The sequence below is a fragment of the Phoca vitulina genome, unplaced genomic scaffold, assembly GCF_004348235.1.
Source record: "Phoca vitulina isolate PV1807 unplaced genomic scaffold, GSC_HSeal_1.0 scaffold16, whole genome shotgun sequence".
NCBI classification, from domain to species: domain Eukaryota; kingdom Metazoa; phylum Chordata; class Mammalia; order Carnivora; family Phocidae; genus Phoca; species Phoca vitulina.
This window is the reverse complement of record NW_022589719.1, coordinates 21,291,220-21,306,309: the sequence shown is the minus strand read 5'-3', so window position 1 is coordinate 21,306,309 and position 15,090 is coordinate 21,291,220. Positions and strand designations below refer to the sequence as shown.

General features: G+C 39.8%; 2 protein-coding genes across 3 annotated transcripts in view; both read right to left on the bottom strand.

Moving 5' to 3' along the window:
* ACCSL (1-aminocyclopropane-1-carboxylate synthase homolog (inactive) like) overlaps positions 1-5,277 on the bottom strand; it is a 131,280-nt gene extending 126,003 nt beyond the window's left edge. The window contains exon 1 of the mRNA XM_032413953.1: positions 5,214-5,277. The gene's annotated coding sequence lies outside the window, so the exon portion shown is untranslated. The remainder of the gene's footprint in view (positions 1-5,213) is intronic.
* ALKBH3 (alkB homolog 3, alpha-ketoglutaratedependent dioxygenase) overlaps positions 1-15,090 on the bottom strand; it is a 35,050-nt gene that overhangs the window by 13,801 nt on the left and 6,159 nt on the right. For both annotated transcript variants that reach the window (XM_032413951.1, XM_032413950.1), the window contains exons 5-8: positions 14,475-14,522; positions 12,562-12,665; positions 10,910-10,998; positions 5,214-5,423 (exon numbers count right to left, since the gene is read on the bottom strand). In XM_032413951.1, the coding sequence (XP_032269842.1) occupies positions 5,214-5,423; positions 10,910-10,998; positions 12,562-12,665; positions 14,475-14,522 (451 nt within the window). The remainder of the gene's footprint in view (positions 1-5,213; positions 5,424-10,909; positions 10,999-12,561; positions 12,666-14,474; positions 14,523-15,090) is intronic.

Below are 15,090 nucleotides of genomic sequence, written 5' to 3'. Positions count from 1 at the left end.
GATGAATCACTTTGGAAAAGGTTGTTCTTCCAAGACTAAAAGGACTGTCAGTGGTACTACAAAACTGGGCCGTCCTTGGCAAAAATTAATTCTTCCCAGTGGCAGTCAGGGCATGGATTCCAGCTGAGACAAGGCCCCAAGGCAGCAAATGATGATTCCAGCTCCCACAGGATTTCATGTCTGATGATAACTCAAGTCCTACCAGAACTACTCAGCTTTATGGGCTCAAACATGTACATTTTCATTTACCCACCCACTCACTCACATTCTTCAAACCATTAAATGGCCCTAGAGACAGGAGCTCAAAAACTCAGTAACCTTTCCTGGTCCACAGGCCACTTCACCCTCCCCGAGTCCCCCTTCTACTCCCTCAATGAATGCCATTTCACAGGCCAAAGGAATCTTGGGATTTGGGCTTCCCTGCCATTCATTTCCTTTTCCAATTTCCAAATCTGAAAAGTCACTGTGGCATCTACCATTTTTAACAGCTTAAAAATTCACTGATTAGTGCAACAACTTTGCTCCCATAAAGTAGCTACCAATTATCACCCCATTTACAAAAGAAGAAGAAAGTATAAATGAGGTGGATAGGTGCTTTTTGCCAATATCTGTGACAGAAACAGGAAATAAAAACTGATTTTCTAGATTTCATTTAGGGATGTATTAAAAAGACGATGGTTATCAACAATTTCTTTCCGGTATTTCCTGTAACTTTTCGGAACAGACGCTGTAATCAGAAGAGGGGTTGATTAAGAGATATGGATGACTGGACCAGCAGCAGTGGGGTGCTGGCTGAGGCGGAGGTTCAGTCATTACTCCATGAAATACTGCCCTGTGTAGTTTACCCAGCTTTCAAATTTAAGCTAGTGAGTATTATAGCATTTTGGATTCTAATATCCTCATTTCTTCTAAAGTCCTGAAAAAATATCAGGATTTATGATTCATACTCCACTCTTCCTAGGAGTGGACCAAAAAACCAATGAGAAAGACAGGTACTAGGAACTCTAAGTCACTGGGAGCTCTCAAAGCCTCCACCATTGGAAGTGGTTTTACAACCATCTCTTCTGGTCCTATGAACAGGGTCCGCATTCTTCAGAAGGTGCTAGAGAGAAAAGTGGCTTGAGAAACACTGCATTTGCCTCAACTCACCAGAGCCTGAGGTGGACAGAAGCCCTTCACATTTTCAGGATTCAGCTGATGAAGGACAGAGTTTATCCATTGGTAATGTGCTAGAAGAACAAGGCTTCTGGCATCTAAACCTCCAGCACATCACAAACTTCCTGCTATTATCTAATATCCCCCCAAATCAGCCATCACTGTTTCCATGGTAACCGACAGAGAAATAGCAGCCTGCCAAATGGCTTTTGTAGTTCCTTTTCCAGCTTGTTTTTCAGTATAGAACTAAAGCTAGCTGGGAAAAGAACCAGACTAATCTTTATAGCAGGGACATGATGCATTTTGGAAAGTACAACTGGGTCTGGGACAAGGAGCATAGACAAACTTTAATGAGCCCAGCTTGAAAGAATAAAAAAAGGTTCTTGGTTTCTAAAAAAGTGTCCACTGAAGTATATTTGGTAAGCTTTACTTTTGTCTTGAGATAGTATATCCTGACATTGGCCAGAAGACAGATATGGTGCTATTCACTCTGTCTTTAACTGAATTAACAAAAGAAAGGATGGGGTGAATGGAACGGCAAGATCAGGCAAGTTTACTCGGCCACCAAGTACCTTATTATCATTAAAGGAAACGATAATTTATGCTACAGTCAAAATGAATGGGCAGGAGTTGACTGGCTTGGACTAGAGGATAGTGAAGAAGGATCAGCATCCTGGAGGGGTGAAACATTCATCCCAGGGACGACGCCTGCATGAAGCCAGCTGAGCCAACTGCACGAATCAGAGGGGCACTCATACTTAGGAAACAAAGACCTCCTTGCCATTTCAGCACAGGGAGAAACTGCTAGGACACCGTGTGTAGAACTGGGGCGGCTTTCAGAAGACCAGCAGCTACAGAGATCTGCCGGAGGTGCCAGACAGTACAACAAACAGCTACCGCAGGGGTGGAGGGGATGGCATGTAACAAAAACAGTGGCCCCAAACAGATGCTTTTCTGTCTCCAAACTGCATACCTGAATAAAGTACACCAAGTCTCATGACTCTTCTCCGTCACTTTCAGATGAGAAATTTTGACTCAAGTCAAACAGGTATTTAGCTTCTCTTCTGATAGGTTAAAACGAACCGGATTTTGAAAGAGATTCCCTCCCACCACCTCTAACATACTCTGCATGTCTTGCTGACAGACGTGAAAATTACAGCCTATAGTAGCATACTAAGTTGGGTTCCTAAGAGTTTCCTGACAGAACGTCAGACTCCTACAAATTCCGCACAGAAGACTAACGTAATTTATACTTTTTAATTTATGCTTTTACCTTGAGTTGTATGAATCATGAGTCATGTTCTCAGAGCCCTCACCGACCGGAGTTTAGAAAGAAAAGTAGACACAGATTTTCAAAAACCATTTCCTTTCAATCCTGATTCAGGAAAGGGATCATTATAATAAGATAGAGAGGATGTACTCTAATACGCATTTCTAAGGCTGTCAACTCAAAGAAAGGCTTCTGTACTGGTTTAGCTAGATTTGTGGAGTCCTAGATTTTGGGATCTGTTAAAGAAACCTGAATGAGTCCTTCCAAAAGTTTAAACTTGGGTCTTGTTTACCCAAGAATGGAACTTACAGGCTCTGAGGGGGGAAAAAAAAGCCAGTTTTAAACTGTATTCAGTAATGCGTGATGATAATTTCCAATATATTAAGCTTCAATTTTCCCATCTTAAACAAAAGCCAAAATTGAAGGGATATACAATTATATCAAACTCAGTCATAGTTTAGATTATGCAGGAAGCCAAGACTTACGGTACTGCCACCTTTGTATTTCCTCCCAAATCCATTTCCTCAGCCAACTTTGTTTCAAGATCCCAGGTGAATTTTCTTACTTAGGAGGTCTATATTTTTATTAAATCAGCCATCATAGGTATAGTGCAGATTCTCTTGCCACTGGCAGATAATTACAAGGACGGTACCACGTTTTCTAGTATTTCATGGCCTGTGCTTTCACTATACTCATCAAAATAAACTGTAAGAAGCCTTGAGAAGATAAAGCTTCAGTATGGGCAGTCTCCCTCTTCAACCGGGATTTTGTTCCAAATGGTTGCCTTCAAGGCTGTGTGGCAGTTGTATTACCCATCCACTCATGAACCTCTAACAGAAGTCAGGTATATTACCAAGAAATAGCTCTTGGTCGCCATGAATAATGTTTTCATATGAGAAAATGAAGACCTTCAGCTGCCTGGAGGGGACATGGAATGGGGGTATTCTGGGCACCAGAATACTGCTAATGCTTAATGGCTGGAAACTGCTTCTACAGTAAAACTACTTATCCAGAAAGCATGCTTTGGGAATCCTTAGGCTTCAAATCTATAAATAGGCCAAAAATGTTTTTAAAAGGGTGGTGGTGGTGGTGAATGGATGTTGTAAAGAAACAGTAACTGAACACTTAAATACCTGGCAACAAAGAAAGTAACCACCAAGAACGAGAGGCTAGGATTACATTAAACATTATCCTGCATGTAGCACAGCTTACGTGCCAGTCAGAGAGGAGGAAGGAAAACTCCCGTAGGAAGGCAGAGCACCAGCATGTGCTAGGTCATAAGCTCCAGGAGGGAAAAGGTGACTTCATCTCACTCAATCGTTGCTACAGCCCCAGCTCCCACGATCATGCCTGAGAAAAAGTTGGTGTTCCTTATGCCCGGCTTGAGAAGAGGATCTCACCTTAAAAATGAGACACATTGTGTTTCTCTGCTATTCACATAACAGGAGTCTTCCCAAGGGCAGGATGAATTTTTCACATAATTTATTTAACTGGGTTTTAACTGAGTGGAAGCTGCATATAAAAGCATAACCATACCCAAACATTGGGTTGTCTGCTTCTCAAGTGGTACTCCTGGCATATGAGAAGGCTAATCACCAATGAAACTGTGAAGTCTATTCAAAGTGCTCAGGAGCGAGTTCACTCAGTAAGTCACTGGCAACTGACAATCCCCTGCTAACACATACCAAAGAAAACCTAATCAATGGAAATTATACCAACAAAAGCTGCTTAATGGCGTAAATGCAAAAATAAAACAATATGCTTCAAAATACCATGCTTGGAAACCGAAATACATGTCAGGAAAATAGCCCAGTCCATTAACTATGTTCTTAGAAGCAGCATATCTGATGAAGAACAGACATGAGCACTGACACACTAACTATTTGGTCTGGATTAGGTCATATTCTAAACACAGCCTTATAAGCCTTTCCACACTGACTGGATCTGCTTTAATTTATTAGCTAAATGATCAGGAACCTTGGTAAGAAAAAAACACAAAGATAATAAGATAATCTGGTGGGGGTTTGCTCTTTTGAGTTCCTACTATCCTTCTATCTATCTTAGTTCTAAGGTCCTATACTTTTTTGATTTAAGAAAATTAACAGTCTTCGTGTCCCTCAAATGTCATGTAATACAGGTAAAAGCTGGGACGGAAAACTAAAGTTATTATATAGTTTAGTCACTGCTTCTCCACTTGAACTTGGACAGACCACCACCTCTGATATTTTGGCTTGAATTTCCTCTTTCTGAAAGAATTACAGGTTCATCTGTATTTCAGAAGATGGCTCAGAAGGCAATGAAGATGCTCACAATGTTCCCTCACAGAAAAGAGGCAGAAGACTTACATACAATAAAGTCTTTTTCAGGGCATCTTCCTCACACCACCTTCCTTTCCCATCTCGCATGTACTAGCTTGAGCCTTCCCTTTATAAGCCCTCCTTCACAGCATCTATCATAATTCCAATTATTTCAATAATCAGTAATATCTGTCTATCCCCTGTATCCATGAGGACAGGGATTGTGTCTGTTCGTTTCCACCCAACGGAAACAGGCCCCCGGCGCTGGGCACAAGGCAAGCAGTTTCTGTCGGGTAAGTAAATGAATGAATGAATGAACGAAGGGAGTCCAAAGTTAACCATGGGGGAGGCAATCAGTTGAAAACGTTTCAACAATAAAACACGTACTCCTATTCTCTAAATCTGAAAACAGGAGCTTTTGAGAGCACTACTTTTTTCACAGACTATTAGAAGGCAAGAAAAACATAAAAAAAGAGAAAGAGAATACTCACTGGTGGTGGCTTCCTTCTCATCTCAAAACTGCGTGTGGCACCAAAACTCAGGGAAGCGATGACGGGACATCTCCCTAGGGAAGGTTCGTCGTCGCTATGCCAGTCGACACTGTCCTTTTCATTTCGGTAAAGATTGCAGAGCAAGGAGTTGAAGGTATGGCCGGTGTTCTCTTCAATCTGGTCCTTCAGTGTGCGCAGCACAGGGTGCCACTGCAATTGGGAGGCCAAGAAAAGGGGCAGAGATGGTTCACATCAGACACAAGGTGGCAACCACAGATAAAACAGAACGAAGCGTAAAATCAGCCATGTTCTAAACAGGGGCATGGAATAAGCAGAACACTGGGAATGCGATAGCCACAGGCAAGAGGAGTCGATTCCCTCCCATTGTTTCTATTTTGATGCAAGCTGACCCTCACAATTTTACTAAGGTACTAAGCTCGGTCTAGCAATGTCATGAGGACCAACCCTCTCTACACATCTCCACCTTTCCATGTAAAATACACGACCCTCGGAAGGCAGCGACTGTCATCACATTCAGTCAGTCAGTAAGGAGGTTAAGTGGAGCGGGGAGCCCGGCCTGCCACCCCAGCCGATGAGCTGCCAGGAAGTTGGCAGGTACAGACTGAAGTCTGAGGAGTGAAACAACTTTCCTGCTGGGTGGCCCTCTGTTCACTCGACTCCTATTTTATCGTGAATGACAGAATTGCTTTTAAAAAAAGATATTTAGTATTTCCAGAGTGGCTAACTTCCTAAAAATAGAACCTAAGGGAAAAAACCTTCTACAGAATAGAATCACAACGTGGCCTTGATAACTACATGGGCTGTGATTTAAACAGATACTACAGCCCTGCCTCCTGAGCTCCTGGTTCACTTACACCATTTATATTTGGAACTCACGTCTTGCCACGTACACTATAGGAAGCTATGACCCGACCTTAGGTTGTAGTTGGGAGCTACAATCAGCATAGGTTGTATTAGTTCTTGTTAGAATTCTGCCCTTCCTCCAAGAAACCTCAAGTACTTTACAGAGCTTCCTTTTGTGACAGTTGTTCTCACACCCCTATCAAAAATTAAGGACCTCAAAGAACTTCTGTTTATATGGGTTACAACTATGACGTTTATCCTATTAAAAATTAATACTTAAAAAAGTTAAACTATTGGTTAATTCATTTAAAAAAATACAAACCCATGACACGTTAACATAAATACTATTTTACAAAAAATAACTCTATTTTCCAATACAAAAAACTGGCAAGAAGATGGCACTGTTTTGCAAATCTCTTTACTGTTTGGCTTCACTGAAGAGGTGATTCTCACATCTGCTTCTGCATTTAGTCTGTTACAATATGTTGTTTTTGTTGAAGTATATGAAGAAAATTGGCTTCACATGAATATGTAGTTAGAAAAGGACAGGAGTCTTTTCCAGCCTTTCCAAATAATTGTGGATACTCTTTGCTATTACACCAAAACTCAACAAGTACTAGTTGCAGTGTGGAATCGGAAACCATATCAACAAACTTCTGTTATATTCTCTTACATTTAAATCTACTGGTCCCGCTTGCACTTTGAATGAGTCTTTTAATCTTTTATGATTCTGTAACATCAAGCATTGGTCATGTGGAAAATACTGATCCAATGAGTAATGCAGACTGACATTACTGTTGACACATTTCATTATACAATTTTAAAAAACCATATCCATTTAATATTACCACTGATCTCATCAGAAAAGACTAAGTAATAGAAAGAGGTCAGGATCAAAGGGGTGGATATGACTTTTTCCAAAATTCTAATTCTCTTGAAAACCCAAGGGATACTCACTTCATTCATTTATTAGAAAATGTCTACCAAATACTCAAGCCTGAATAACTACAGTTTGTCTGCTAGTTGTTCTTCCAAACAAAAATGGTCCATGATAAAAGTAGGTAGTTCAGCTATAGCTTAAAGAATCACACAAGTGTTTTGCCTTGACAACCATCACACTTGGCTTGTAGCAGGAGTGCTTTATGCATACTTTCCATTTCATCAAACTATTAAAGAGACATGAACTCAAATACTGAGATTTAATAAAACTAATAATGTTTACTGCTTTGAGGAATGTTCTTAAATGAAACCAGCCTTTTTTTTTTTTTTAACTGGAAGTGCATGGTGGTGAAGAATACCATGATTACTAGCATCAGTGACAATGACCTGATTCATGCTCAGGCACCAGAAGTTTTTTTGTTTTTGTTTTTGTTTTATTTTTAACCAGAAGTTTTTTATCCACCATTATTTTCGTATCATCAGTGCAAATTCAACATAGTGAAAATGTCATACACTCCTAATATCATTATAAAAATAGTTTTGACCTGTGCACTCCCCAAAAGGACTTTGTGGACCCCTCCAGGGATCCACCGATTCTAATTTAAAAACTCTACCTTAGAGAACACCTTCAAAGTCATGTTCTTTGTATGGTAGTGAAGGAATACATGTTCAGCAAAGGAAAGCATAATATTATAAGTATATCCCATGGCTACTGTCAGGTAAAACTGCCAAGGAAGCATATGTGGGAATCACTCAGCTTTGCTGTGATGTAGCAATCGTGGTAAACTGGGATTCCTTATTATGGATATTAGCATTACATTCTAAGCAGAGGATTTTTTAAAATAAACAACGATAACAACAAACCAAACTTAGATCAGTAAAATAGAAATGTTACTAAACTAACCTATGTTCAAGAGAATAAATTTCAAAGTGAAATTTCATAATAATGTTAGCAGGCTGTATTTCCTATTTATTTTATGGCTTTAAGCTTATCTTCACGGAGACAAAGATCAGATGCTAGAATTATACACTTAGCAAGAAAAACAAGAATGTAAAAGAGGAAGATAGCTTTTCTGCAATGTGACTGAGAAACTAATTAGCACTTCCCTGACTTGCTTAGGGACTGAGTACTGTGATAACTCCAAGTTTGCATTATGTTTCTAAGTGGGTATATATTTTTACTGGTTATTTTTGGTGGTGAAGTAAGGAGAAAAAAAAGGGGATAATGAACTAGAGGATTAATTTAGACTCTCCAACCAATACTCTATATACAGATCCCTCAGAACTGAATGTCTAAATTAAAAATTCAGCATCATCTCACTGTTCAGGGAAGACATTCTATCCTTAAAAGACATTTGAGGAAAAGAGTATGAGAAAATATGAATCACAGAAGTAAAAGGACCTATTCAGTGGCTTTCAAAAACTGTTTTGTAGAGTCTTAGGTACCACAGAGGTGTCTCTGGGATTACAGTAGGAGAAAGGAGAGGTCAAGCTGGTGGGACGCCCAGCTAGTCAAGGCACTTCTTTATTTTCATACATTGGGTCCATATAAGATTTAGTTCAAAAAAGACTAAAAGAAGTTTAATAACCTCTGACTGAATTTGCTCCTGCGCTTTGGGTTATTAAGCTTGAGGTAATAATTTTAAAATTAAACAAGTTAAAATTAAACAAGAACCCCCAACACACATATATACCTTTACAAAATCTGAGAAAAAGACATCTCTTTTGGGTTTTTTTGTTTGTTTGTTTTTTAAAGATTTTATTTATTTGAGAGAGAGTGTGAGAGAGAGAGAGAGCACAAGAGGGGGGAGCGGGAGAGGGAGAAGCAGACTCCCTACTGAGCAGGGGGCCCGATGCAGGACTCGATCCCAGGACTCCAGGATCATGACCTGAGCCAAAGGCAGTCACCTAACCAACTGAGCCACCTAGGCGCCCATCTCTTTTGATTTTGTTCACGATGGTATATAAACAAACTAAATCTTTTAGCAATAAACACAAAGCTATGAGCCAGCCAAATTCAAACAAAAGAATTCTAATCTGACAACCTTAATATCCAACAAAAAAGCTTGCTTGAATAAATTATGGTATGTACATACAGATTATGGAATACTACATAGCTATTAAATATGATGTAAAAGAATATTTAATGATACTAAGACATGTTAATGATACAGTTAAATGAAATGTAGTATACATAGTTAATATATTTATAGAAAAATTCTCTCTATACAGTTCCCTAAAATGAAAAAAAGTGTGTGGGGGGGGGGAGGTGCACCTGGCTGGCCCAGTTGGTAGAGCATTTGACTCTGGATCTCAGAGTCATGAGTTCAAGCCCCATGTAGGGCATGGAGCTTACTTTAAAAAATAAAAAGACTGGAGCCAAACATCAGGTGGAAGAATTACCCAAAATTTTAATATTCCTCAGGCTTATCTGTAGTTTCTAAAATTTTTGAAAATAAATTCACATTACATACATTGTAAGAAAAAGACTGTCATTAAAAAATTCTTTTGAAGAGATGTCAAAATGTCCTCAAAGCATAAGTGGCCACAATATTCAGCATATCTGATGTGCCTTATGTTTATTCTAAAGCAGGGGTTCTTAGCCAAGGGCAATTCTGCCCCCCAGCAAATGTCTGGCAATATCTGGAGTCATTTTTGGTTGTCCCAACTGGGTGAAGGGTGCTTCTGGCATCTATTGGGTACAAGTCATGGATACTGCTAAACATTCTACAATGTACAGGACAGCCCCAACAACAAAGAATTATCCAGCCCAAAAACCAATAATACCAAGGTTGAGAAATCCTGTTCTAAAAGATTAACTACAGTGATGGTAAAGAACTTCTTCCCTAGAGCCTGTTTAATCCTCAACTTCTCTGCTATGACTGTTGACAAGAAGGTAAATTAATTCTGACAGAAACATGGCCAGCCATCTGTTGGATTGGTCTAATTCAATTCTCTTCATGTTTCCAAATCAACCTCAGCTATAAAGGGTCTCAGCACTTCCCTGGGTCACATTTTAAATGCAGCCCTACAAACAAAAGCATGGAGCTATCTTCTTATGTGAAAAAGCCACATCCCCACTTCCACCCCCGTCAATATTTTGTCCCTGAACACTGTAGCCAAGTGGGAGTTTATTATTACAAATTACTAGAAGCTCTAAAATGTGTCATATTTCTGTTTATCCCTATGTCATAAGTAAAACTCCATTTTTTTCAAAGTCTCATTCAATAAAGCATAAAATTATTTGCCAAAGGCAAGATTCCAGGAACTAAACAGGGAGCTGTTTCTTGGACCTTAACTCTATGCTTTGGACAAGCTTAATTTATATACTAGAATCTCCTTGTCTACTGTCATGGAAATTTTTAAAAACAAAAGAAACAGTAGAAATAAGCCAAAGCCATGATAAGATTTCTAAAGTCTAAGAACTGCAGCCACAGAATGAGTATAAAGTCAACAAGAAAAACACGAGACTTTTTTTTTCACAAATGGCAAAAGAGCCTGAGAAATGGAAAGAGATGTTCTGACCTCACTGGCCAGTCATAAGAATTTGGCTCCAAAGCAAATGTGTACCAGGCAGGGTGTACACAGAAGGCTACGGCCAGAAAAGCTGGGGAAAGGGGAAGATTTGAAGAAATGGTTCATTTTCCTGAAATCCTTGAGCCCGGTTCCAGTTTATTCTAGCTCCAATTTTTTTCTCATCCTCAGAGTTCATCTCTAGATAAAAAAACACACCGAGAATGATAAGCACAAAGACTCCATGTTTGAACCCAGAGGATTTTTGGAACTAGGAACCATCATGCAACTCTACAAGATAATACACTGTTATTTTACAGTACTCTACATTTATAGTACATAGTCTATAAAACCATACCAACAACAATATTCCAACATACGTGAGGATTTGGTTCCATAGTGATTCTTGAATAAGTGTAAGGAAGTTCTCCATACCATGCTGTAAGTCTTGGTTGCTTGTAAGTTACATCTAAGAAAGAAAATACAGGGCCTTTGAAATGGTTTAATGTTATTTAAGGTGTGCCTACTGAGTGCCATGCAATGTGCAACAAACCATGAGAAATACAAAGGCAGAGTGAAGATGGGCTCTGACCCAAGGTTCCACGTTCTTAGAGGACATGGGATTTCACGAGTAGAACGCGTCAGAGCTCAAAGAAAGAAGACAAGAGAAGGTGTGTTGGCAGAAACCATAGCAGCAAAGGCTCTGAGGTGAGACTATGTGTGACGTGTGTCAGTGAGGACATAAATAAGAGTGGAGTCACACTGCAGAACAGTTCAGATTAGGGAGGGTCTAAAAAAAAGCAGGTTATGAAGTCTGAGCCCTTGTAGGCAGGAATCTGTGACACCAACATCCATACAAGAAACAAGACACATTGTTCATCAACGTGCCACCTTTTGATTTTAAGAAAAAGGGGTTTTGACCAACCACAGCACGAAGCTGACTGTAGTCAGAAGTTTTTGATGTCCAATTTATCTAAAAGGGAGTTATCCATAGATCTGCTATTTCTTCCCCACAACTGGTATCAACTGCTACAGTAAGAACAGTAACGATAAAGGCAGCCAGCATTCACTGAAGGCTGACTGTGTACCAGTCATTCTGCTAAGCACTTATCAGGTAGGATCTCATTTAATTATCACAACCACCTTACGAGGTAGGTATTATTATACCATTTTACAGATCAGAAAACCAAGAAACAGAAAACTACTTAACTATAACTTGCTTAAAATTAACAATTACTCTGAACGACAAAGGCAGCAACCAAGGCCAACTTGGCCACCAAAAGCCCTACTGTGGAAACTCTGGGAGTCAGGAGAAAAAGTGGACCCCTATTCTGATGTCTGAGTCACAAAAATGAAGCCAGTATACTTTGCCTCTTTCTTTACAGAAAATTTGAATTCACTCAAGGGTCCAGAAAGGAGATTTTATGCTAGAGCATGGACGTCCTCCAGTGGCCACCCCCGGTATAGCAGATACTGCCGGCCCCCGGATGCCCACAGAGGAGGGAGCAGGTTCCAAGTCAGGTAATCTTTACAAGCTCAGGACAGTACAGATGCTGAAACTAAAAGACACTGGACTCTTCTAGTGAAACTAAAATGAGAATAAAAAGCCGGTAATAAGGATCATAAAAGAACATATGCCAAATAGAATCAGAAAAAGGAAAGTTCTTGAAGTTTCTATGAAGAAAGAGGAAAGCTGGCACTATTTAAAGTAATAAAGGTAATGAACAAACTCAAAAAGAGAGCTATCAACCACAGTTCAGCCAAACCAAACATCCTTTGGTTCCCTGAATTGCCACCTCCATGCTCCTGCCCTGTTTGCTCTGATCTCTGAGCCTGCCACCTGCTGTTTCTTCTGCCTGGAATACTCTTCCCTGTCCCTTTTGGCTGGCAAATCCCTAATCATCCTTAGGGTCTCTGTTAGGTTCTAAATCTGTTTAATTAAGACTGGGTGCGGTGAAAGAGACAATGGTATCAGAAAACATTCTAGAAAGGGAGACCAGGCAGCGAAAGTGCGACCTCAGACAGTACTTACCGTCTCTGATGCCAGTTCTCTGTTTCCAGGGAACGACCTCACAAAGCTGTTGCAATATCCAGTCGGCTTCTTTTAGGTCAATAAAGCCAGGATACAAACACACCCTTGATGCAGAAAGAACCATTATTAACTAAAGAACACAGAAAAGAGGGGCACCTGGGTGGCTCAGTGGGTTAAGCATCTGACTCTTAATTTCGGCTCAGGTCATGATCTCGGGGTCCTGGGATCAAGCCCCACCTCAGGGGTTCCACGCTCAGTGTGGAGTCTGCTTGAGATTCTCTCTCTCCTTCTCCCTTTGCCCCTCCCCCCACTCACGTGCACTCTCTCTCTCTTAAAATAAATAAAATCTTAAAAAAAAAAAAACACACAGAGAAGATGGGCTAGTCTCTAAGCATTAGTGGAGGAAGTTAATCTGGATGCTTCCTCCTGGGTAGACAAAATCATCTTACCACATGTCTCATGGCAAACAGAACCTAATTATCACCAGGTCATGATGTTCCAAATGTGAAATAAAAAACTTTCATGTTAAGACAAATGAAAGAGGCAATAAAGGAAAAAGAATGCATGAGGGCTTTTAGAGACATGCTTCAAATATTGCTCTACCACCACCTGCTGTGAAACCTTGGGCAAATTACTTAACCTTTCTGAACCTTAGTTTTTCTGAAACACAAAAATGATATCCACCTCATAGGCTCACTATGAAAAGTAGAGTAATAAAATGCCTGGCCCTGTGTTATTTTAACAATTGGTTATCTTCTGAGACTAAGCCAATTGTAGGAAAGCGATCTTTTATGAATGTATCAAAATAAACATTTCCAAATGAGGGTTCTTTCTCTCACTGAATATACACTTACTTCAATGATGCCCAGTCAGCTCAAAATCATTTTTCCTTCTTAAGAAATGTTCTCAAAGCCCTTGGAACATTCTGTTGAACTTCACTCTCTGGAGGTGTGTTTGATTTTTTGAAAGAGCCAAAGCTCACTTCCTAAAGCCATACCTGGTTGACAATGAGATGCGACCAAAATAATGCAACTGGGTTTCTCGCATGACTGTTAAACTTGCTTTGAAAGGGACGTTCTGAAGCTCTTTCTAAGCAACTCATTTAGATATGTAAGTTCTGATATATTTATTTTAAATGCTTAATTATTTTATAGTGACAATTAGTATATTCTTGCATTAAGGGGATGCTTTCAAAAAAAATGTGTTTTTTTTAAGATTTTATCTATTTCAGAGAGAGAGAGACAGAGAGAGCGTGTGCAAGCAGGGGAAGGAGCAGAGGGGGAGGGAGAAAGAATCTCAAGCAGACTATATGCTGAGCCCGACCTCGCGACCCTGAGACCACGACCTGAGCCAAAACCAAGAGTTGGACACTTAACCAACTGAGCCACCCCAGGCATCCCTCAAAATGTTTTTAATAAGGATTAATGCCAACTATACCCTAAATTGTATATGCTTTAACTTTACTAAAACTTACCTTAATGTAGATTAAGGTATTAATCCACTCATGTAGATTAATGGTTAACATAATATGTTATAAATGTATGTAGTAATATGACTAATATAATAAATGTAATAATACATATAACGTAATGTAATAATAATAATATGTAGCACTCAGAGCACAGAAGTGGAGGCTAGATCAACTCAAATTTTAAGTTACTATGTGGCACTTGGAAAAAGTCCTCAATCTCTTTGGCCATCTGAAAAACTACAGCAGTAATAGTTACTGTACCTGAAAGAGAGGCTGTGAAAATATTCTGAAGTTAGAAATGCTATGTAAAAAGAGATACTACTAAATTCTCACTCCCCAAGAATTTCGGAGGCAGAGGTTACCTGTTTCAAGTAAGGGAGCAGAATATTTTAAGAGACTACAACTCAATAATATAGTCACTTTCTAGGGAGGATGCACTTACCTAGATACACCTGTGGGTGATACACTGATTTCATACACACCCTCTTTGCTACAGAAATTAAGAAAACAGACTCGTTAGTACCAGCCAAATAATAGCCTCCACCCAGTGGAAGAGCCGTCTTTGCAATTCCCAAACTTCTGGTCACCAATATCATTTCAGAATGAGGATACACTATGAGGGAAGCATAACCCCACCTTGTTCCACCACTGAGATGAAGTGCAAGAGGGTGGCAGATCATTGATGTCACTGGGAATTGAATCCTGAGAGGATCAGGCTATGGAGACAAAGACTGGAATAAAATAAATTATGATTCTACCCCTTTATATTTCATCCATAATTTAGGCTGATATGGTCCAGAAATCTATCACACAAAGGGGTACCAAATAGAGCATCTCTTTGGAGACTCTGGAATAGGAGCATTTACAGATAGCAAATACATCTCAGGGCTCTGAACTTGTTGCTTTCAGATACATGTCTAATGAGGTTCCTGCTCTGATTAAAATCCTTCAAAGGCTCCCCACCAACTTTTCAGCACTGCATTCAAGGTCCCCACGATGTAGCTCCACTTCTTGACAGCTCCCATCCACTCATGATCCTCCACTGCTGCTTGGAATCT